This window comes from Dipodomys spectabilis, unplaced genomic scaffold, assembly GCF_019054845.1.
Source record: "Dipodomys spectabilis isolate Male_0828 unplaced genomic scaffold, ASM1905484v1 ptg000163l, whole genome shotgun sequence".
In the NCBI taxonomy this organism is placed as follows: Eukaryota; Metazoa; Chordata; class Mammalia; order Rodentia; family Heteromyidae; genus Dipodomys; species Dipodomys spectabilis.
In genome coordinates this window covers 12236751-12262500 of record NW_024870840.1, presented here as the reverse complement: position 1 = coordinate 12262500, position 25750 = coordinate 12236751, and the positions used below count along the sequence as shown (strand labels likewise).

Below are 25750 nucleotides of genomic sequence, written 5' to 3'. Positions count from 1 at the left end.
AAGAAGAAAAAAATTTCGGAAGAAGGTAACCTTCATACACTGTGATTGTTTCCTTTTTGTAATGAAAGTTGAAAGAGCTCTTTAGGACATATATTTGTATATTCTATTTAAGAAGTTTGGTGAAGGGTGAAGGGAGTAAGTTGCCATCAACTTTTGAGCCATGACCACGTGTATCTCAAGCTTTCAAATTATCCACAGTGGATGTAGGGATTTATGTGATGCTCTGAATAGCTAGATTTTTTTTTTTGGTAACTGATTTACCAGAATGGGCTAAAAGACCCACAGCTCCAACACACCTCAGCATCCTCTTCTGTATAAAGCTCTGAGAGGGGGACATTTTCATTTTGGCTTTCTTTCAGGCTAGCCTGAAATTCCTACTTTTAGAACATGCATGACAATCATTTTTGCTGGGTGATATCTTTCTGGGCTTGCAGCTCCTTGTATTTGTTGGAGTACACAGACCAGTCCACACACAAACAAATCATAATGGAGCTTGCTACTCACCTGCTCATGAACTTGTACCGACGGGGCAGGTAATAGATTTTTCTCCTGGAAGAACAGCAAAAATGAAGCCAGTCGAGAAGAAAACCCATCGTCAGTTACAGTTTGAACTAGCAAGGAAGGAAAGGAGATTGAAGATAGAAGCCTGTAAGAGGTGAAGAAGAAAACACTAAAAAGAGATTAACAGTGAGAATTGCAATAGGAAAACAGGGCGTGCATTTTTGAAATGCATTTGCATTTCACGAAACCTTATGAAACGGCTTCCATTGTTACTACTGCCTCTCCTTATTACCATGACTGTCACAATTGCTCCTTGCCTATACAAGGTGTCTTGAGTGATGATTTGGAATATATGGTATTATTGCACAGGATAGATTAGCTTTTTTTATTTCTCCCCTTTTGGGAAACTCAGAGATAAATCAGGGAGCAACATAAATAATTTAGTGGACATTCTATTCTACTAAAGCAACACTCTGCTAGCTCCCTCCTTAAGTTCAGAGAACATTTCTCTTATGATTTAGACAGGAGTATCATAAAACATGTAGTAGGGGAAAGACACTAACTTATCAGCATCGACACCCAGTTATACATCTGGGGGACATTGCCTATCCACTGTCTTTGGTTAAAGGTGAAGTCAACAGCTAAGACCAAGAGATCCTAGAGAAAATGCTTCAAAAAATCAAACCTTGGGGATGGGAATGTGGCTTAGTGGTAGAATGCTTGCCTAACATGCATGAAGCCCTGGGTTCGATTCCTCAGTATCACATAAACAGAAAAAGCCAGAAGTGGCACTGTGGCTCAAGTGGTAGAGTGCTAGCTTTGAGCAAAAGAAGCTCAAGGACAGTGCCCAGGCCCTGAGTTCAAAGCTGCAGGACTGTAAAAAAAAAAATCAAACCTAATAAAGATTGGTTACATCACTGCATATTTACATTTTTGAAATGTTTAAAATGAAATATTTTGGATGTTGTATCTGATCATTTAAAATGCAATCTCCTTTCCCTATTTCTGTCATCTGTCAATGGAGTAATAATGAAATGGAGGCAGTTTGTATGTATTCTAAACAGCTATTGAGCTAACTTGTTTAGGGAAAATGGGGAGTGTATAGGTTAAAAAGTAGTTGGAGTATTTGTAACAAAGGGCATGGAGACAATTAAAAGGTTAGCAGGAGTTTGGGCTGAGGCAGGGAGTGAATAGGAGAAGCAGGGGATTTCAGAACACAATGTTCTATACAAGTCTGTAATGGGAACTATATGGCAATATGCATTTGTCAAAACCCATAGAATTATACAACATGTGGAAACCCTAAAGTAAACCATTAGACTATTATTAGACTTCAGCTAATATTGGTATATCAACTGAACAAACACACTATACAAGTGCAAGATGTTAATAAGAATACTGAATCAGAAAAAGGGGGCATAGGATGCTCTGAACTATGTGCTCAGCGTTTTATAAACCCCAAATTGCTTTAAAATCATTAATAAAACTAAAATCATTACTAAAACAACTAAATTTATGAGCATAGATTTAAATGGTAGGTTTTATTGGCTAGTTCACATTCTAATCCTATTCTTTAATTTCCTTTCAAACATGGTTGGGTTAAATATCCAAGGAAACTAAACCTAAGATTTAGAAGTGCAACTACAGAAAATAACCAATACAGATAAGATTCTTTGGGAACATTTAAATTCAGCCAAATTGATATTTGTATATTTTGTTGAAATGGTACATTGGGAGAATTCCTCCTTTGGAAACTCTCACATCTCCTTAGGCTCAAGTTTTATGTCAGAAACTGAGCTAACAGCATAAAATACAAATGCATCAGGTTGTAATGAGTGAAGCTATGCTCGGTAAAATCACATCAATAATAATGAGGCAATCTGTGTTCCACATCACAGTATTTCCTCCTAAAATCACTGTCCCGCAGGAATTCTTACATCATGATAAGATTATTGCTCAAATCATATTCTCTTAGTGCTATGTGGAATAGGTATTCATTCCACTTGAAGGCAGAACATTTCTGCTATGTAATGGGCATACAGAAATATATTTAGCAGCTAGGCACTTGGGATGTGAAATACTCTGTGAATGTGTGTGTGTGTGTGTGTGTGTGTGTGTGAGTGTGTGTGTGTGTGTGCGCGCGCGCACACGCGCACTGGTACTGAGGGCTTGAACTAAGGGCCAGGGCTAGTGCTCTATCACTTGAACCAGGGGTCTACTTCCAGCTTTTTGGTGGTTAATTGGAGGTAAGAGTCTTATGGACTTTCCTTCCTCGGCTGGCTTTGAGCCACAATTCTCAGATCTCAGTTTGCTGAATAGTTAGGATTACAGGTATGAGCCATCAGCTCACCTGGATGGATATGAAATTCTTGGATGCTAGGGGAACTTGTTTTATAATACCAATGCTCAAGTTTGCAGTCTCATTGGGTTCTTTTGCAGAAATGTAGTCTGGTAGAGGCTTGTAAGATTTATTATAGGGAAGGTTTATTAGTTTCTACCTAAGCATTTTTGTAGGTTTGTTTTTCCCCTTTTGGCTCTTAGGTATAATATGGTACTAATTCATAGTATGTATCCATATTAGATTACTGTATTATTGGTAAATACCTAGCTTTAACTATTATATTATGGCAGTTTTATGAAACTGAATTGATTTTCTTTCTTTCTTAGTGGACACACACACACACACACACACACACACACACACACACACACACACACACACACACACACACACACACACACACACACACACACACGTGTATATTTCCTGCAGGAAAAACAGCTTCTGGAAATCCCAGCCTGCATTTCGACTTGTATTAGGACATAAAGGCCAATGAACAAAGAAAATGGCACATACTGGAGCGATCTATCACAGATTAGTGAATGGAAATGTCCCTTCTCTAAATGGGCCCCTAGTTTTTCGGTCTCTGAATAGAGCTGATTCTTTGTCAATATCACTTCCTACAACCCATTAAGAGGCATATTGTAAAACTGATTCCTGTCAGTTCATTTGGTCTTACTTGGCAAGTTGAAAACCCCAAACCAATATCTTTTTAAAACTACTCGGGGGGAAGGGGGAGTTGGGAAGGTGGCTTAGTGGCAGAGCGCTTGCCTTGCATGCATAAGGCCCTGGGTTCGATTCCCCAGTACCACATAAGCAAAAAGAAAAAAGCTGGAAGTGGTACTGTGGCTCCAGTGGTAGAGCACTAGCCTTGAGCTGAAGGACAGTGCCCAGGCCCAGAGTTCAGGCCCCACGACCGGACCCCCCCTCCAAAACAGATAAATAAAACTACTCTTGGTTCTGAGCTTCCTCAGACCCCTTGAGTAGCTTCATTATGAACCTTTCCTTCATACCTTGGCATTTATAATCTCAGGTTTAATAGTTCTATTTTATTTCTGTGTAGCAATTGAAGATCACTTTTTCTTTATCCATAAGGAAAATAAGAATAATCACTGTGAGTTAAAGGTAAATTAATCCATTTAAATAACCCAGCAGAACACATAGAGGATTTTCTATTTTCTCTTAGAACAAATACCAATATTTGTGTTTGTACAGTATTTATGACTCTTAAATTAAAAATGTTTTTTTATTTTAAACTATAGAACAAACTTTCATGAAATTTCTTGAACTTGTTTCTTGGAAAGTGGATTTGAATGCTTTTCTGTATATGTGAGACTGATGATTACAGAGCATGATTCCTCAGACTATAGCTGCTCCAAGCAGCAGTACCCAAGACTTCTAAAAGTGGCAGCTGAACTCTGAAGATGCCACTTGGAAAATGCTTCTTTATCACAGGCACCTGAAATATCTGACTGCTAAGGCCTAAATTAGCCAGAAATCGTCACAAAATCCAGGAAATAATTATTGGCCATAATTAACACTTTCTTAAACATTCAAAGATTTTTTCCCCCCTCTCATATAGCTTTTTCAATTAGTTATATTTGTTCCAAGCAAGAACATTAGCTTTACAGTGAGGCACCATACAGAATGGAGAAAAATATGTTGATACCTACCTGAAAGGCATCCTTACATTCATTTGTTCCGCATATCTTCCCAGGACTTCCCATGGGGCATGCAACTTCACAAAGATAATGTCGCTGTTTATTAGAGAGGACTGAAACAGAAAAAAAAAAGAAACTACATTTAAAAGTATATCCGAATCCCTCATAGAGTAAATTGAGTTGGAAGTTAAGAGCATGTGAACTCGAATGGAGTTATGATTTAAGGGGCCCTTCAACAATAAGCCAGAATCTTAAAATCTGCACATATTTATTTGACAATTTCCCCACTCTGTGTACTGGAGATTCAGCTGTGAACAAGAGAGGTAGGAATGACATTTATTCTATACAATTATCATTGTTTTAAAAGAAGAGCAGTAAAATAAATTGAAAAGAGAAGGATACGTTCAGTTAACAAAGAGTGTTCTGAGGATAGAAGTACTGGAAGTTCTGGTGTACACCCTACTTTGAATACAGAGGTCAAAGTAAAGGTCCTCCTCTCTGTGGAGGAATCTGATGAACTGAGATCTACAGGGGGAGAAAACACCAGCTGGGGAAACAGCATGGGCTGCATGCTCTGGGTGAGAAGATCCTGAAATGGGAATCTGCATGATGTGAAAGGGAACAGAAAGGAGAACAGTCGAGGTATATGGAAGTAGGGAATGGCTGGACCCGTGGGTGGAAGGCAGAGTGTACAACACTTCACAGGCCACTTGACTAAACTCTTGGAATGCTGGGAAGCCATCTTGATTTTGGTGTTCAAAGATCACTGTGGCTTGACTGTGGAAAATAAATTTTAAGGGAAAGCTGTCAGTAGATGAAAGCAACAGTGAAGGTAGAGATGGAGGGACAAAGGAGAGATGGGAGTTGAATTTGGGTCAATGTCAGGAACAACTTTTTACAAAGGGCTATGTTTTAGCTGGGCACTGGTGGCTCACAGGAGATGGAAATCTGAGGATCATGGTTCAAAGCCAGCTTGATAGGAAAGTCCATGAGACTCTTATTTCTAATTACCTGCATCCTTATCCACCCTCCAAAAAAGCCAAAACCAGAGCTGTGACTCAAGTGGTAGAGTTCTAGCTTTGAACACAAAAGCTAAAGGGAAACATCTAGCCCCTGTGTTCAAGCTCTAGGATCTGAACATGAACACACACACACACACACACACACACACACACACACACACACACACACACACACACACACACACACACACACACACACACACTAGCACCACCACTAACAACAGCAAATATAGAGTTATGTTCTTTAGCCCAAAGTCTTGTCCTCTTTTGGAGTTTTTTAACCCCCAGAAAACTTAGAAAGGGAATTAAACTAGGACTTCACACTGAATAGGTTTTGGTCTCTTCCTCTGTCAGGGAACTGAACAACCAGGAAGGCTTTGTCTCCCTTGTGTGTGGAAGTAGACTGTGGAAGGAGGTAGAAGAAAACAGTGAGTCAATCAGTCTAAACTAGCAAAGTAGCCAGACACTTATTTATCCAAATCTTTCCCCTATAGACTGCATACTATTTATATTTCTATAATTTAAGAACATTAACTTTTTTTTACACTGATAAAAATAAAAGCTCCTGTTTCCATGGGGTTCAAACCACCACCCAGGGAATTTTTTTATTATTATAGATTTATGTCTTCTCACATTTTAATTCAGGGTCTTCTTGCTAGGTTTATAAATACTGTACTTAATTTATATGATCTCATGAAGCTATTAAGAAAATCAAATGGATATAAAGTAGAGTGTCTTCAGGGACTCTGCTTTAATGCTGAATAGACACTCAGCAAGAGGGCCAGCACCATTCCACAGTCCTGGGAAAAACCTGAAAGATAAACCTTTCTAGCACTTCTGGCTTAGGTGAGGATTGATCTTCTATCTTGGAGCAAGCAGCATTTTATGTATAACCCCTCTGAGGTCAAGGAATGTTTCTGTTATTCTGGATCTAGTGGTAGGTACTTAGGGAACATATGCTACACCATTTGTAGAATTTATACGGTTATCAACATGTAAACAGTTAGAATTGGCCCAGCTGAATGCTTTGAGTCCTTTCCAGCAACAGATGATCAGCAATGAAGTTAGTTTCTATAAATGAGGCAACTACCCAGGGAAAGGGCCAGCCAGTGATACTGAAGGTAGATGACCACTGTATTGTCTCTTTGTAAAAAGTGTACTTTTTTTCTAGTAACCTATTACATTAAGATCTCCTGGAACTTGTGCTTCACAAGTAGTCAGGAGTGTGTGCCAATGGGCTGAGCTGTTCTTACAGAATATACAGAAACACACACACACACACACACACACACTAAAAGGAATACTTTGGGGGCTGTGAGCTTTTGAAAATATTTCTGCTTGCTTTTCAATATTAAGTATATAATACTTTTCAAAGTTATGCAGTAGAAGGAAGGCTATAATATTTCCTAAAATGGTTTAGAGTCTGGGAATGTTTTCTGGCTTCTTTACCTGGAAACTGTAACTAGGGTAATGGAACTCTTTAAATTCACTTGCGTGCTATAGCTTAGATCTTAAACTAATGTATGGTTGTTTTCCAGCCTATGGTAGAGTTTTTAAGAAGCAGAACCTAATGGAAGGAAGTAATATCATTGGGAATACTCTTGAAGGAGCTATTTGGACCCTAGACCCCTGTGGACATTTTTTGTTTTTTTGGCTTGTTTTGTAGTACTGGGGATAGAACTCCAGTTCTTGGTTTTATGAGACAAGTGTTCTGTCACTTGAGCCACCTCCCAAGTCCTTTTGATTTAGTTTGCTTTTTAGATAAGAGTCTTGATAACTTAAACCATCTTCATCCTATCACTACCTTCCACGTAGCTGGGATTATAGTCATATACCACTACACCCAGCCTCTCTTTCTGTGTGAGGTGAGTAGTCTTGAACTACTAGTACCATGAATTCCACCATGAAATGATTTCTCTTAACAGGTTCCAAAGCAACAGAGCCAAAAGACCATCAACTGAAACCTTTGAGATCACAAGCCAAGGAAAATCATTTTTTTCCTTTCTTTAAAAGTTAATTATCTCTGGTATTTTGTCCCAGCAACACAAAAAAGACTGACTCTGTAAGGCTCTTCTTCCGTCTTCCTATGAAAAAGCAAAATTGTGCAACACAGAAAAACAATCCATGGGAATGCATCTGACACAGAATCAAACCAACCTTTCTTTACAGCAGAGTATATCTCACATATATAGCCTCTCTAGGACTGCTTTCCTTTACAAAAAATAAGTATTAAAGTTGGAAAAAACTATGATGGATATCTTCCATCAAGACATGAAAACTTTAAAACAAATATTAAACTATTTCACTTAAGTTATATTTTAAATACCATACTTCTGGGTATGTTAAAGCCAAATTTCTCATCTGAACATATGCCATACCAGACAACATTTCTAATTGTGGCATCTTCAGCATGTTTGCGTGAAAATCATAGCTTATTTTTGTTTATTCAGCTCAACAAGGATACCTTAATGTTTTATTATTTCATAATAACATCATTGTATTTAGTTAAGAGTGCTTTGTAGTCATCAGAGTACTTTCATGTCACCTGATTTTATTCCCCCCCACAATCTTGTGAGGCATTATTTCAGTCCTTTAAGGAGGAAGCAACAGATTAAGTGACATGCTTCTGGCACACAGAATGTCTGTCACAAACACAGCTAGCTCCATGTCTGTATTTTTGACACTTTTAGAATTTTATCTAATAACTTCTAAGGCACATGTAAGTCCACGTAAGTCGTACATATATTTAAAATGCATATTCTCTAAATTGTTCCTTTATCAAATTGTTCAAACTAATCTTAAAATAATTTCATATTTTAAAAAGCAAATAAATAGAAACAAAAAAGCACTATTGTACAAAGCATATTTAACCTATGGCTGACTGAGATTCGATTGGTGGATATTACATTGATTTACTTTTATTATCTTGAGAAAAATGTTAACTGAATTCCTTTGAAATAATATAAATATTTATTACGGGATCTGTGTGTGTGTGTGTGTGTGTGTGTGTGTGTGTGTGTGTTTGTGTGTGTGTCCCTTTTACATCTAAGAGGAAGATGTAGTGTGTAGGAGTTATTATTTATGTTTAATTTGTACATATTTGTGTGTGTGTAGGCACACACACGTACATGCGAATACTGGTACTAGGGCTGAACTCATGGCCTGGGAGCTATCCCTTAGGTTTTTTTGTTCAAGACTGAGGACCTACCATTTGAGCCACTGCTCCACTTCTGGCTTTTTGGTGGTTAATTGGAGATTAGAGTCCCATGGACTTAATTACCTAAGCTGACTTGAAACCATACACCTCAGATTTCAGCCTCCTAAGTCACTAGGATTACAGACATAAATCACTGATGCCCAATTTATGTTCAACTTTTTAAGAAGTAACTTAGAAAGAAAGGCATATTGCTTGTTACAGAGTACCTTCTAAATTTTGGCCCTGAAAAACAAATGTGAAATAGATGATTGCTAATCATATGGTCTATATATCTCCCTTTCTCTATTATTTGCTGAATGATTATGCTGCTGTTTGTAAAGAAACAGTTCATTATTAAGTATCCCTTCCCACATAAATCCAAGAGTGCCAGTGCCAAAGTAAAGAGAAATGAAATGTCTTCATAAAAACACAGAATTGTTTCATTAACACACTGCAATAAAAGCTCCTTGGGTTAGAAACTGGGAGAAAAGAAAATCAACCATTTAGTGAAGTTTAGAAAATTATACTTAGGCAAGTAATCAGAGAATTTAACAAATGGCACATAGACCATCTGGAGAAACAGATAAGATGCATAGAAAATATTTCTCCCTTCTTTCATTTAGCAAATATATTGAATGTCTTCCATGTAGATATTAGAAAATGCAAAGCTATACAAATTATAGTCTTTGTCTTGGATAGGGCATTAGATAGGGCAATTGTAAGAACAAAGAGGAGAGAAAGAAAGAAAAAGAAACAGTATGACATAATCAAATCCAAGCAAGCTATCTCTCAAAGAAGACAGAGAAAGAAAAAGAAAATTCCTCTGCATTACATGAGTGTTTATCCCACTTACTGGGATAAGGAAATTAAAATTAACTTTGAGAATGAAGGGACAATTAGATCATGAACTCAGTAAGTTTGGAAACATTAAGTTCAAGATGCTCATGACAGGCTGGGCACATGTGACTGAAAATTATAGAAAGTGTTGGGAAGGAAAGGAAAATGATTTTGTAGAGCAAAAGAACTAAGGGGTGAGACAATATAAACCCAGTGAAAAACTCTGCAAGCAGAGAACAAGTACAGAGACCTGGAGTTGGTTTCAGAAACTGAAAGGCCAGAGTGACTGGGCCTTGTAGAGTGAGAGGAATGGAAAGGTGCCTGGATGGGCCTCAAGAGGGCTGGGAACAGATCAGGCTAGGGGAGGGATGATGGAGCAAGAAGTCTGGATTTTATTTATTGAGGTCTATGATAAATCACTAACGAACCCATCTGTGGTTAAAGGCAAGGATTGTGTTTTAGAAAGTGTATGCTGAATGTTTTTGTTTATCTGGAAAATGAAAATCACCATACTAGCTGCAATATCTATACTACCAGAAGTAGGAAATCCACTAAGAAAGTTATCCTGTCAAGGAACTGGTGGCTTATGCCTGTAATCCTAGCCACTCAAGAGGCTGAGCTCTGAAGGACTGCAGTTTGAGGTCAGATTCCATCTCCAAATAATCAGCAGAAAGCAAGGCTCCAGCCTCAGTATCACAACCAAGCAAGCAAGCAAACAAAACAAAGTTATCCCAAGTAATCCCAATAGACAGAGTGAGATGTCATGGTGTCTGGAAATAAATAGAGGTATAGGAAGGAAAGAGATACACAAATTGGAGATCTGTGGGAGGCAGATTGAAAGGATCAAAAGAAGAGAAGGAGAAATAGTCATGTGTAGAATGATGCTCAGTTTGTATTTCTTCCCCTGGGAAATGAACAGGTGGTAGGTAATACCCTCACCTGCAGGAGAGAGGGGTTGAAATTGGTCTATCTCAAGCTCGTACAGTGATCTTCAGGGATGACCAAGCATCTCACCCTGTGAGCTGTATAACTTAGCGTTTGCTAAATTCTGTTGTTCATCAACTTCCACAGTCCCTGAGTGAGGGCTGCAAGGTAGGAGCTGTCCTTGGAGTTAAGAGTGCTGCTGTGAGCAGAGCAGAACAAACCTTGTGCTCATGGGATACAAGTTGCAGGGAACAGATCCTCAGTTAATAGCTGTATAATATTCCTGACAGTATCCTTCCAAGAAGAACAAAATCAGAGAGGAAAAAGTAACTGAGGAGATCTTTATTAAGATTGGATGGTATGGACAGACCTTTTTAGAAGGCAATATCTGAACAGAGATCTGAAGAGTTCACTGAAGCATCATTACACAGGGAGACAGTATTCCGGGCAATGAGTGAGTAAAAGGCAAAGTCTCAGAGGCATAAATAGGCTTGGCGTTTCAATTTTTGGAGCACAAAGGGTCAAACCAGGACAGCAACCTGCATCTGTTTTGTATTCCTTCATATCTGTTTTGTATTCCTTCAGGTAATTATCTGCATATCACCTTCTCATAACTATGCTATTATGAGAACGATGCAAAGCCCCAAAATCCTGGGGCAAAAAGATATTAGTTTCCAATTGGGAACTCAGCTGAGCCTCTTGGATTAAAAAATAATAGGGTTGGGAAGGTGGCTCAGTGGTAGAGTGCTTTTCTCAAATGCATGCGGTCCTGGGTTTGATTCCTCAGCACCACATAAGCAGAAAAAAAGCCAGAAGTGGTGCTGTGGCTCAAGTGGTAGGGTGCTAGCTTTGAGCTGAAGAGCTGAGAGATGGCACCCAGGTCCAGAGTTCAGGCCCCATGACTGACAAAAAAAAATAATCATTGTGAATCTGAACAGACTGTAGTAGTAGAGGTAGAAGAAGTTATGTCATGCCACTATCTCTTAGGATTTAGAGCTTTTGCACACATGAGATCAGTCAGTCTTTTACAGCAACCCCATGAGGAAGACATTATTGATATCCTAATTTATTGCCAATGAGGAACTAAAGCACAATGGTGATGTCATACAATGAATACAGAGTACAGTGCAGATGTCAACAATGCACTTCATTTCAAAGCTGCTTTCTACAAGAGGAAATCTGTAAAATCTGTATACTTCCCCCACTTGATTCTTTTTACCATTTTAATTTTCATGATGAAATGCTTAGTCACATATTGGAATTAAAACTACAGTTCACTGGGTTTGCTTCTAAATACCTTATTAATGCAAAGCCTGTGGTAATAGCAAGTCATAATGTGTTTTGGGGGCACATTACTTAATTTATAAACCTCAGTTTCTACATTTTTTTAAAATGTGGTATTGAGGGATACAAACAACCCAGGGCCTCATGCATGCTAGGCAAGCACTCTGCCAATAAGCCACATTCCTAACCCAATTTCTACATTTTTTAAATGAGGGGAAATACCCACCTTTGAAGGATTGTTTGGAGGCTGACATTACATAGAAATATGTCTAATAAGAGAGAATTTCCTGATGGGGAAAAACAAGTCTTTTAAGGATACAGGTGGACCTGTTGCAACAATGAGAAGTATAAGTTGTCATGTCGAAAACGAACTTTACAACTTTGGTGCGGAGGCGGGGGGGGGGGGAGGATTGGGGAGCAGGGGGGGGAGGCTGGGAAGGGATGTGAAGGGTAAACAAAGGAGGAGGCTGCAATGCTTAATAAGAAATGTACTCATTATCTTGCCCATGTAATTGTAACCCCTCTGTACAGTATGTTCACAAAAAATTAAAATTAAAATAAAAAAAGAGAGAATTTCCTTCTTACCCTCATACTTGATGAATGTCTGGTGGACTTTCTAGTCACGAGAGGTAATGTTAACGTTTCTCAATATGGTCAATGTAGCCTGTGAAACTAGGGAGAGATGTACATTCCTGGAGGATAAAAGATCTAGAAGGAATCACTGAGCAATTTCAATTCCTCTCAGGGGATCTGCCATCTAACCAGCCATGTCTCACCAGGCAAATGACTTCTACTCTTTCTGAGCTTCTGTTTTCTCTGAACAAATGAGGGCACATTATCTTTAAAAATATTTTTTTTTGCATACACTATTCCTGATTCTCTTAGTGACACAGTAGAGTATTCTTGCTTGTCTTATTTACATATCAGCTGATTCTGATGGGATTCCTTTCTACACCTCTCTCCCTTTTCTCTCTCTCTCTCTCTCTCTCTCTCTCTCTCTCTCTCTTTCTCTCTCTCTCTCACACACACACACACACACAGAGTGTTCTAGTAGAGAGAAGACTCTAAGGCTTAAGGCACTATATGGACCTAAATGGCTACAATATTCATTGTCAGAAGACTACAACATCAGTCACAGAAAATAGGCCTATGAAATGGCCTTCAGCAGACCTGTGAGTATGGATTCATTGAGGACTCCATTCAGACCCTAGTCTCATTTTACCTCCCTGCATGATCTCATTCATTTCCATTGTTTTAGACATCACCTATTATCTGTTGTCAACATGATTCTTACCTTTGGCTCAGACTACCAGATTGTCATTAGCCAAAGGTCCTAATACCTATTCTTGCTTGTCTTATTCACACATCAGTCTCAATAATGGATGGGTTTTCTGGGAAAACTCTTCTTCTTTCCATTGGCTCTAGGCCTGGGAAGTGTCACAACCATCTACCCAGTCAGAGAAAGCCAACAGTCATCCTTAACTAACCTTCCCTTACGCTGCATGCAATTAAAGTTTGTCTTTGTATTTTACTTCTGTGTTCCTGAGCACGGAAGCATCCTTGTAGTTGGTCTCTCTCATTCCATCCTTGCCTTTGTATTATCTTTGACATTAGATATGTCTTTAAAAATGGATAGTGATCATGGATTCCCAGGGCTTTCTGGAAAATCGGTAACACAGACAATGAACTAGCTACTCCCTTCTCTCTGCCATTCCCCACCACAGGCACGCCGGATTTCCTTCTTCTTCTTTTGAAAATTGTCATTCTTCTAGCAATGTCAGGGGCTTCTCACATGACAGTTCTCAGTCTGATAAATTCTAGTTCCTTCAGTATTCAGACCATGAGGCAGATAGCCTTATGAGGTGGTCTCGAGTTTTCTGTATCCCATTTCATTTCATACAAACCTTAACAAACCTTTCTTCTTGAGGGTGGGTGGAGCTTGTGCATGTGAAGGAATGTCATTCCTGGGATTAGGTTCAGATTCAGTTGACTACAAATAAGTCCACAGGAAGGGAGATTATTTTACATTACCCTGAACGATTAACGCACAAACTTAAAAGAGGATTGAGCAGGGTGCTGGTGGCTTAAGGCTATAATCTTAGCTACTCAGGAGGCTGAGATCTGAGGATCACAGTTCAGGGACAGCCCAGGCAGGAAAATCCATGAGACCCTTACCTCCAATTAACCACCAGAAAACCAGAAGTGGTTCTGTGGTTCAAAGTGTTAGGGCACTAACTTTGAGCAACAAAGCTCAGGGACAGCTCCAGGCCCTGAATACAAGTCCCATGACCGACAAGGGTTGAGGGGGACATGGAGGACAGAGAACTCTCCTATTGGCTTTACAGAAATATAATGTTTTAAGAGAGTCTCTGAGGACAAGGAATTTTGAGAGGCCTGTAGTTGCTGACATTAATCAAAGCTGGTAGCCAGCAACAATAATACATGGAGACTTTAATACTAAAACTACAAGGATCTAAACAAGCAGGCAGGAGGATATTGAATTAGGAAAGGAACCCAGGGTTGATGAGTGTAGATGATGCTCTCAGGGCAACCTGATAGAGACTCTGGTCATAGGACCCAGCTGCCCTCTACTCAGACTCCTGATCCTCAGAAACTATGGGAACTGAAATATGAGCAGTTTCAAGACTCTGTGCCTGAAGTAATCTCTTCTTCAGTGATCTAAAACTGATACAAGTCATATCTTACCTAATTAGTGCTGTGATTCTTTGTTTCACTATGGCCTCTGCAAGACTGCGCAGTTTCTCCACAGCTGTATTCTCAGCGCTCAGCAAATATGCTTCCAAACCAAGCAGAGTGAGGGAGAATGGCTGTCTCTTGAAGTAATTTATGGACACCCTGGGATCTAGGCTTGGAGAAGCTTTCTTGCATTATTGATTACCTTGCTAAAACCTTATTATCGGGTAGAAAAATATTCATCTTCATGACACTGAAGAGGTTTCATTGCAGTTAAATTTATGAGAAACTGAAGGGAACCCCCGCCAGACAAAAACTGGGAGACACCTAGTGCTGAGGAGCGAAGCACAAATCCTCACCTTTCACCAGAGGGCCTCTGTGCTGCCTCTAAGTAAACATGGCAGACGCAATATGATCTTGGTTACTGGTTTGCAGTGCTGGTGATCCCACTATTAATCTTGGGAAGTTCCTTGTATCAGGAGTCTGTGAAAAAATCTGTACTTGATTCAACAGTCAGGATGGCCTAAATTATGCTGCAGCCACAAGATATTAGAGACTTAAAATGGTAGCTCTCAACACCATAGCTACTAGCTACATGTGGCTGCTAAGAACTTAGGGTAGCCAATCAAAACTGAGATGTGGTCTTTGTGGGAAGTATAAAACCATTTTGAAAACTTAATGCACAAACATACACATATGACTTAAAATACCTATCAGGTACAGTAGCTCATGCCTATAACCCTAGCTACTCAGGAAGCTCGGGTTGGCAGACCAAGGCAAAAAGTTTGCAAGACACTATCCCTACCATTGGCACATGTCTATTATCCCAGCTACACAGGAATCATTAGTAAGAGGATCAAAGTCAAGTTGGTACATGTATAAATGGGAGTCTTTATTTGAAATATAACAAAAGCAAGGGCTGTGAGTGAGGTTTGCTTGCCTAACAAGTGCAAGGCTCTGAGTTCAAACCCCAATAATGCCTCCCATCCCCCAGAAAACCAATCATTTCTATACTAATGTATGTTTAAATAACACTTTAGAACTATTGTATTAAATAAAACATATTCAAATTCATGTCATGTGCTTTCTTTTACTTTTTAAATGTGGCCACTAGAAACTTTCAACATTACTTTTAAAATTATTGACTATTGATTGATATTATGAACAGGGGGGTTATTTCTTGTCTGTGCTATTGGCCAGGTGAGCTCACTTTGGTGACTCAGTGGTTCATTCTGAGCAAGACTGACAGAAGAAGAACAAATCTCAGAGGAGATTTGTGCCACATAAAGACACACCAGTTCATACGGCAAGAGTGGTCATATGGCCACATCTGTCCACAAGGACAGCAGGAAGAGCATTTATATCTAATGCTTAATGTTGAGAAATGCACATTAATATAGTAATACCACTATCATCCACTTAGGAATATAGCAGATCTATTATCTAAACCAAAGGTTTCATCCATCTCACATACCCACTCAGAAATCATTCAACAAACACTACTATAATATGTTGCCTAGTGCAGAGGTACTATGTTGTAGTATAAAGAGTCTAATTCATGGTTCTAGGTAACTTGCAATTCAGAGGAGTAATTACCACACTAGCTACATATAATGTGATGAGTATAAACCAAATTGGTCTGATATTCATCAGGAGATGAATTCTATGTGGCTCCTCCCCTACATGTGACACTAAATGTCTCCTCAGCAGCAAACAATGCCAGTTCTGATCCATAAATCTCCCAGTCATTTCACTTGCTGTGGGCCTTCACATCTTCCCTACTCCTCCAAGATGAGACTGAGATGAATTTGGGAACAGTGATATCATCATGGTTATATATTTTATTACCACAAATGATTATTCCACTGACAACTATTCACCGTTATGATCCAGTCAGTCACCCCGGTGTCATTACAGCTTAGCAAGCTGCTGCGATTAACAGCCAGGAAATAAGTATGACCCAGAAAGGACAGGAAAGTTGGTTTCTGTGCTACTAAAGAAGCAATTTTGGTCGGGGGGGAGGGTGGGGGGGGTTGGTCGGGGGGGGAGTGGGGGGATGGGAAGGGATGGGAAGAGGAAACAAAGGAGGCAACAATGCTTGATAAGAAATGTACTCATTATCTTGCCCATGTAATTGTAACCCCTCTGTACCGTATTTTCACAATAAAAAAAGAAGCAATTTCACTTAGTAAATACTTCCTCGTGCACTTGGAAATGGCAATGACCTTCCTCCTCTGCTTATTATATTTATTTCTTTGTGGATGCTTATCAGAGTTAGAAGGGGCATGTAGCAGAGTAGTTTACTAAGGGTATTTACCTAGGAGTTATGGGGAAGTTGTCAAGAAATAGGGCTAATAAGATTTTTCCTAGGGCTAGGAAAGTGGCTTAGTGGTAGAGTGCTTGCCTTGCACACATGAGGCCCTGGGTTCGATTCCTCAGCACCACATAAAGAGAAAAAGCCAGAAGTGACTCAAATGGTAGAGCACTAGCCTTGAGCTGAAGAGCTGAGGGACAGCACCCAGCCCCGGAGTTCAGGCCCCACAACTGACAAAAAAAAATATTTTTTTCTAACAGAAAAATCTGATAAATTATACTTCATATCAGTTCCTCATTGGTTTAATGCTGTAATGCTGATAGAACTGCCTACTTTATGAAGAATACATATATATATATATGTTCATACATCTATATGTATATGTAAATGTATATGTGTGTATGTACACATATATGTGTACATAGGGCTTAGTAATACAGACAATGCCTTTGAAACTATGTTATGAGGGCCCTTTTTTGTACATTTTTTATTGTAAAAATACTGTATAGAGGGGTTATAGTTACATGAACAAGGTAATGAGTACATTTCCTATTGAGCATTGTTGCCTCCTCCTTTGCTTTTCCAATGAGGGCCTTTTTCTATCTCTGGCACCTGCTTCACCTCTCCTCTGGAGTACATGGAAAGTCTGAGCTTCCTGGGCCCTCTGGAGCCTGGAGACCTATGATGAGCTATGAGCAGACCCTTGAAGATTGGTGTATAAATCATCTTTCCTTGGCCCCAGAGGAGCTTCTGTTATTCTGGGTCACTGGAAACCATACAGAGCAGTCCTCACACACTGTCTCCACCATCCCAAGGTCAGGAAGTGATTCTTGCTACCTGAAGGTTGAGATGACAAAGCCTTGAGTGACATGTAGGAGTTTTAATAAAGTCGTGGAACTTAATGGGGTCATAAGAAAATAGAGATATAGAAAGAAAGGAGATCCAAGATCATCTTCATATTCCCTGAGAGTAACTAGAAGAGCAGGGTAAGAAAGGCTCAAGAAAAGACCAGTGACAAAGGGAGACACTGAGGGAAGCAGGAGATGTCTTCAGAGACAAGGGATGAAGGTTTCCAGGGAGAAGACGTGGAGGAGAAAGTTGCTGGGAAGATCAGAAGGGAAACAGGAATGAAAAAAATCCTCTGTAGCTAGTCCTTTATAACCTTTATAAAAGCCATTTCTTTGGAATAATGGAGAAAAGAAATGTACATAAGAAGTTTGTAAATCTTTCAGGTAACTCTCAGAAGAGAAGAGTTTAAACAGCATGTTTACAATGTTTGTAATGATTGATGGAGAAGCCAAAATAAGGATATAAGACAATTACGAAGTTCTTGAGAGTAAAATGGGAAGGGGTTGGGTAAATACTGGAGAGTTCCAGAAGAACAGCAGATACTTCTCATGTAGAAATGAGAAGAGAGGAGGAGAATGAGGAAAATTGCTTCCATTTTCTATCAACGTATACACAAGGGTATCAGAAGAGCCTGTGGCAAGGGTAGTGTCTAGAAAATAAAGATGAGAGGGTGGAGGGGATAAATGACCTCCTGCCATAGCCCAGGCTTGCCAGGCTTCAGTCACATTGCCATGTTTATTTATGATGTTTGTAGTTCACCTTCCTTCCTCCCTGACATGTGAGCCTCGCAGAAGAGTGCTCTTGGCTTTGTTCAGGGAGCATCCCAAGTTCCCAAATAAATTCATGGGTGTTATATTTATTTGAGTGGTTAAAAATTAACATTTGAATGAATAGAAGGAAAAATGGAAAGAAGGGACAAAAGAAGGGAGGAAGGAGAGAGGGAAAGAGTAAGTAATGGTGTTATTTTATTGTGCAGAGGGCATTGTGTAGAGGGAAATGCAAACCCATGAAGCACTGGGTGCAACTATCTGAGAGAGTGGCCATGATTTCAAGTGAACCAGTCCACTTGGTATTTTCTTCAGCACCATTCAATCACTTAGATACAGGCAAAGAAGGCAGGGTTTAATCAAATGCAAGTTTTGCCAAGGAATAAAGGAAGGAGAACACTCAGCTGCTTGCAAGGAAGTATTACAGGATGGACAACAAACATGAAACTAAGTAATGAGGGATACTAAGTAAGGAAGGATACTTTCAGAATATGTATGCCTATTCAAGCCAGTCAGGTTATTAGCTCCAAGAACGTAATACTTTACTTACAAACTCTTTTTCCTTAAAGACCTTTTAGAAATGTGGGAGAGAGGATTAAGGTACAACTTTGCTATATACAAATGGTAAGAGAAAAAGGGAAATCACAAAGTAAACTTCAGTACTGACCTTGCTGCTTGCGTATCTTTGTCTTGCTAACCAAATCTAGCATGATGTGGCCTTAGGAATGAAGGCTAACAGTTTTCCATTCAACTCAAATATGTCCAGAGACTTAGTGTGGGAGATTCCTCCTGGCAATCAGAAGCCACAGTGGATGCCCAAAGCAGGTGATCCTTCTCATGAACTACTGTGTTATCCATGAGTCACAGAATGAAGAACTAGATTTCAGAGGGCTCACAGGTACTTATTAGAGTCTGAGAGATGAAATCAAGGCAACGGCCAATGAATTCCAAAGTGATTTACTGCCGTACAATCCAAAATAATATCCTAAAGGAGCCTAAGAACCTCTAGATTGAGGGGGAGGAGGGGCCCTCAAGGGCAACACAATGCCTTTCTGAAACACTAATGGGCACCAGGTCTCCACTGTGTGTAATTTTCCTTCTTGCCTGCTGGCTTGCTAAGGTCAATGAAATCACAGGTAGTAGAATTTCCTCCTTCCTGACCTTCTGTAAAGTTCCTTTTAATTTTAACATGTATAGAAAAGTAAAAATGGAAGATGGAGCTGAAAAAAAAATCTGGACTCAAGTGAACAATGAACGAATTCTTCCTGAATAGCCATCAAGGTGAGAAGAGCTATACAGTGGTTTTAGTCAAACACTTGGCCTGAAAGAAATGCTGAGATGGCTCTCAATTCAAAAGAGAAGAGTAATGGGATGCATTTGGTTGTAGAGAAGTGAAAGGACCTTAAGTTAGAACATTTGGGGGTTGCGGGGGAAGAGAGAGGAGGACTAAATATGCCTATTTGGACAGCCTTGACTTTATTTTCTTCTTATTATTTTTTCACTTTTTTGTTACATGGGCAAGGTAATGAGTATATTTCTTATCAAGCATTGTTGCTTCCTCCTTTGTTTCCCCTTCCCATCCCTTTCCATCCCCCCACTCCCTGCCCAAGTTGTAAAGTTTGTTTTTCGACATAAGGACTTGTATATTTCATTGTTGCAATGGGTCCACCTGTATCCCTAGTTAAACAATTTGTTTTTTTCTCTTCCCCTCCACAAATTATACCAACATCAAATACAATAAAAGCAGGGGTTATACTGTGAGGGAGGGACATACAAAGCAACAAAGAAATCATCTTATAAGTATGTTAGAAACAATTGCAAGAAAGAAAAAAAACATTTGAATACTTATCTTGGGGTTTATTACACCTAATATCAACTTTTCTGACCTTTTCTGCTTGTCTCAGACATATACTAGTAATTGCAAATAAGGGAAACCATGGGACCTATGTTTCTTTGGGCCTAGCTTACTTCACTTAATATAATTTTTTCCTAGTCTTTCTATCTCCTAACAAACGGGGCAATGTCATTCTTTCTGATGGAGGCATAGAATTCCATTGTTGGTGGGAGTGTAAACTTGTTCAACCACTTTGGAAAGTAGTATGGAGGTTCCTCAAAAGCCTCCACATAGAGCTCCCCTATGACCCAGCAATCCCACTTTTGGGCATTTACCCAAATGATCACAAACAAGACCATACTAAAGCTACCAGCACAACTATGTTTACTGCAGCATTATTTACCATAGCTAAGATATGGAGCCAACCCAGATGCCCTTCAGTCGATGAATGGATCAGACTTGACTTTAAAGATGAGAACCAGCTGGGCACTGGTGGCTCACGCCTGTAATATTAGCTACTCAGGAGGCTGAGATCTGAGGATCGTGGTTCAAAGCCAGCCCAGGCAGGAAAGTCCATGAAACTCTTATCTCCAATAAACCACCAGAAAACTGGAAGTGGTGCTGTAGCTCAAGTGGCAGAGCACTCGTCTGGAGCTGAAGAGCTGAGAGACAGCTCTCAGGCCCTGAGTTGAAGCCCCATGACCGACAAAAAAAACCAAAAACCAACCATTCCACCTGCATGGGAAATTGCTGAGCACATACACTGAGAAAGTGAAGATGAGCCAGGTACTGTGGGGGAAACCCATATGGTCCTCATGGGATCCAGACTCCCACTGTGTGTGGCGGGGGCGGCGGGGGGGGGGGGGGGGGAGGATAGAGATGTATACAGGAGCCAGGATACCTTTGTCCATGTGGCCTCCCAGCTTGCCAGGCCTATCTCCTGCCCAGCCTGGGAAATAGCTAGTGTTCCTTTAAGATCCAGGTCACTTCTTTTAAACTTCCTGAAACCTGCAGGCATGTTTTTGGTCTCAACTTTTCAAACTGTATTCAAGTTTCATGCCTACCTTCATGGCTGATCAACAAGGCTCTTCAGCACACAGTATATATCATAGCAGGTTGTATTTTCTAGTGATCACCACTATATTAATGCTCATCCTGTTGTCTTCTAGAATTTTTACCACTCAAGACATGAGATTGGCATACCTTCTCTTTGATCCTGTCTCTACCAATACACAGACAAAGTATAATGGATTTACATCACAGAAATAACTGTCTACCTTGGAATCCACTCACCATGTCATGAGGAAGCCAGGTCATCTATGTTCTACCCATCCAGCCTGGACATCTGGCTGAGTGCTCAGCTACAGGCAGCACTGCCTTTCCAGCTCTGAGTCCGCTGCCTGGACATGGGTTCTGCCCGGACAAGATTCTCCAGGCCCTTATTGGCACTGGTGCTCAACGGAGAAGAAGAAGAAGCTGCTCTGCTCATTCCTGCCCAGATGCCGATCCGCAAGTAAAATCAATGACTGTTGTTTCAAGTTGCACATCTTGGAGTTGTTTGTTATGCAACAATAGATAACCGGGATATTCCTCATTTTTAACTCTCTAGGCCCTGGCAGAGGGCCTGGAATATACAGAGATTTGAAACCTGTGTGCATAAGGCTCGATACCTTTACGCTACAGGGGAGGGAAGTGAAGGAAGGGGCCTTTTGTTATTCTTCTGTAGGCAGCTAGATGGGCAAGGAACTTGGGCCCTGTCCTTCTTTTCTCCTCTCCTTCTGTATCACAGAGGCAGGATGCTTCCATGCAAACTTGGGTCTGATGCTAACTCCTCAATTAAAGATTGGGGCTTGGTGAAGTCAGCTGTGCTTTGAACAAAGACAATTGCTTAAGGTTGGCATCGGAACAAAGGTGTGGGTGTTGAGAGGAACCTTGACTGTGGGCAATTTACCCATCCATGCCCAGGCACAGAAATGGCTACTGCTGTGTCATTGTGAAGGCAGGTGTTACAATGTGAAATCATTTAGGTTTGACAGAGATGGGGCTGGTGCAGCCTGACATGAAGCGGCAGCTGGCCAGTCAGTCCTGTGAGGAGGTGGGCTGGTGACTTTCCTACACTGTTTGCTGTTTAGCCTGGCATCCCTGACACCCTGTTCTGAGTTTTCCTCTGATTTGCCAAGGAGAACCTGGGGCTATATCACCCAGAAGCTACTTCTCCATGGGGTTCCAAGCTAAGAGTATAGAATGCGGAGCTCTTAAGTGAAATGTGGAAGGTGGAAAGGGATTGGTAATTCTATGCCCAGGTAGTTGAATAGGCAGACATGAGCTTTGAAGCAACTTCAGGTAAGCGTTTGTGAATCACCTACGCTGCAGTCTGAGATCCAGGTAATGGCCAGGCAGACTCTTGGGGCCCCTTACTTTTGTGCTTCTAATTGAGGTACCTAGAAAAGGCTTTCCTGGTTGTTTTTGCAACCAGCCTTTCCTACATTAAACATGTCATGCTTGAAAGGCAGAGTGGGAAGTGTTTTGTTTTTGTTTTCCCATGATTACAATGGAAAGAAGTGATAAATAGTTATAGTCACAGAAAGTATTTAAAAAGAAAACTTGGGGTATATGGATGGGTAGAAGTAGACAGTAGCTCAAGTGAAAGCGGAACTGATTAACGACCCAGGAAACGTGACAGAGGGTTTGCACTAACGTGAGGCCTCTCAAAGCATCCCAGGTCTGCTCACACACTTGATCTGTCCCCTTCTCTCCATGGATTCTCCCACAGCCCCCACCCCCTTCCCACTCAGCTGTTCCATTTATTTTCCCTACAACCACCTCAGCCTGTAATAATCCCAACAACTGCCTTAGAGGACTAGATTGAGGAATACATATCCCAACTGGCTTTTATGCTTAGTTCCTCCGATGCCATAGAAACTTTCTTTTTTATCTCCCTGCAAAAGACAGTGACACCTCTCCCAGAATTCCTGGATATTTCTCCATAGATATATTCATTTAATGCTTTTCTTCCTTCAGTATTACTGTACATTAATTAGATATTTCATGCATGAATGGATGAATGAATGAATGGCTCCAACTAAAAGTAGAGCAGTCGTATGCCTAAGACAAAAAACACAGGGAGTTACACATGGTGTAAATTCTTTAGAAGACAGGGATGCCTTGACATTTCTGCAAGTAATGTATATCAGCCCTGGTTAACAAACTCTAGCTTGCAATTCATTGTTCCTGTAATGCTTGCAAGGGGGAGACCATGGATTTACAGTTCTCCAGGATGTTTCAAAGATTTTTTTTTCTTTTGATCAGTTGTGGGTCTTGAACTCAGGGCCTGGACTCTGTCCCTGAGCACTTTTGCTCAAAGCTAGTGCTCTACCACTTGGAGCACAGCGCCACTTCCGGTTTTCTGTTAGGTAACTGGAGGTAAGACCCTCACAGACTTTCTTTCCTCAACTGGTTTTGAATTGTAATCCTCAGATCTCAGCCTTCTGAGTAGCTAGGATTATAGGTGTGAGCCACTGGAGCCTGGCTGTTTCAAAGATTTTTAAATCTCTCCATGTCATAAATGAATAAGCAGTGTCAAATTCATAATGGATACTCTATATGATTTTCAGCAATTTAGCATAAATATATGTGGTTAAAAGAAAATACAGGAACAAAATAATACTATTAAGATTTTATATCCTTTAAAAGATATGACAATGTGACGCTCATATTTGGCACATATTCATGGCAACACAAAATGTGCTTTATTTCTGAAAAACCTCAAATTTTCTTTTTTTAAATTTAAATGCAGGGTGTTGAATGTAGGGTCTCCCACTTGGTAGGCAAGCCATGTGCCACTTGAGCTATGCCCCCTAGCCCAGACAATTTCATTTAGACTGGTGACACTCTTCAGATTAAATTTCTTCCTGTGGGAAGTAGCAATAGGTCACAATAGGATTTGGTTCCTCAGTTGTACAATGATATCCCCCTCTCCTCTTTAAGTTGTTCTGCTTATGTAAAAGAATGTGTGTGAGTTATATGAAAAGTATTGGTTTAAGAGAACTTTTCGAGTCAGTTCAATATACCTTTGTACTGGTCATCCTGACCTCGCAACAGAAATATTTTGATTAATTTTTTCTTTCTAAAATAAACCCCCCAAAAAACAAAAAAAAAAAAAACAAAAGCAATTTGAAGGTGCTTATAATAAAGTCCTTAGTCTTGCAACTTTACACTGGACTTCTAAGGCTGCCGGAACTTCCTGTGCGAAGTGGTTCTTCATAGGTTTCTTACAACCTTACTTCCTTGAAGCCATCATGGAGACTAGCTCCAGTCTCTGAGATGGATCTTACGTACCATGACATAACCATACTAGTGACATCTCATTACATTTGCTACATTCTGTTATGATGAATGTCATATTCTATTGGTTACAAATAAGGACAAAGTCCTACTGACATTCAAGGGGAAGAGTGGGGGGAACTCCACGAGGAGTCTGAGACATGCTGTTAATATCATTTACTACCTTAAATCTGCTCACTTTTTAAAGTAATTATTTTCTTAAAATCTCTGATGTCACAGTCATAAGTAGAAAATAAATATCATCTTCTATAAGCAGAAGGTAACTGAACAATGAGCACCAAACAATGTTCTGAAATAAAAGCTGAAGTAAAAAATAAGAAAAATCAAGGATTTACATTTCTATGGATTTACATATATGGAATCGCTTAATGCTCCTAACAACCCATGGTAAGTAGTCTTATTCTCATGATTACATATGTGGATAGAGAAGATCCAGAAAGCTGGTATTAGCCCAACATTACTTTCCTCCTAAGTCCTTGTATCAAGATTGAAACCCAATACATTTGGGTGTAAATGAGAGGATGCACTGACCTTAGCTAAGCTCATGGATAGGACATCCTTAGCTCCAAGGGATAGTAGCATCTGTGGGCACAGATGCAGGGAGCTGGGTCCATGCAATGGGAGATAGCCAGAGGTCCTCTTCTATCTAGGACATTGCTTTAAAACTCCTCCTTTCCCTCTTGCTCAATGCCAACTTTCTCTACCAGTCTGCAAACCTATGTTAAACCAAAACAACTCTCTCTTGATCCAACTTCTCTCTCCCTTCCTTGAGAGTAAAAATTTCCTTGGAAAGGCTGATTCTTATTTGTTGCTTTCATATTTTCTCTTGAACATACTTTCATGATACTTCCAAGCCTGCTTTGCTGTCGAAAAGGCTCATTCACACCTCGCTCAAACCTTCCACAGGATTCAGGTTTGGTCTTGATCTTACAGCCCCAAACAGCAACATAAGTCAGTCTATCACTCCCCTCCCCACCTCTCTGCTGCTTTCTTCCAGGTATCTGGATTTTCTTTGTAGCTCCCTCCTTGTGGCTCCACACAGGCTCCTCTTTGCCCTCCATATGTATAACCCTGGTATGCCCCAGGGCTCAAGCTTTGGACCTCTTCTCTTCTCTATTTGCAGTCACTCCTTTGGAGATCTCACCCAAATATATATCTCTTACCCATCTTTCTCCTCAAATT

The 25750-nt window shown here is 40.2% G+C and overlaps 1 protein-coding gene across 1 annotated transcript in view; it reads right to left on the bottom strand.

The window, feature by feature from the left end:
* The window catches only part of Ano4 (anoctamin 4), a 337519-nt gene that overhangs the window by 111964 nt on the left and 199805 nt on the right, over positions 1–25750 (bottom strand). The window contains exons 7-8 of the mRNA XM_042693158.1: positions 4516–4616; positions 505–549 (exon numbers count right to left, since the gene is read on the bottom strand). Coding sequence (XP_042549092.1) covers positions 505–549; positions 4516–4616 — 146 coding nt within the window. The remainder of the gene's footprint in view (positions 1–504; positions 550–4515; positions 4617–25750) is intronic.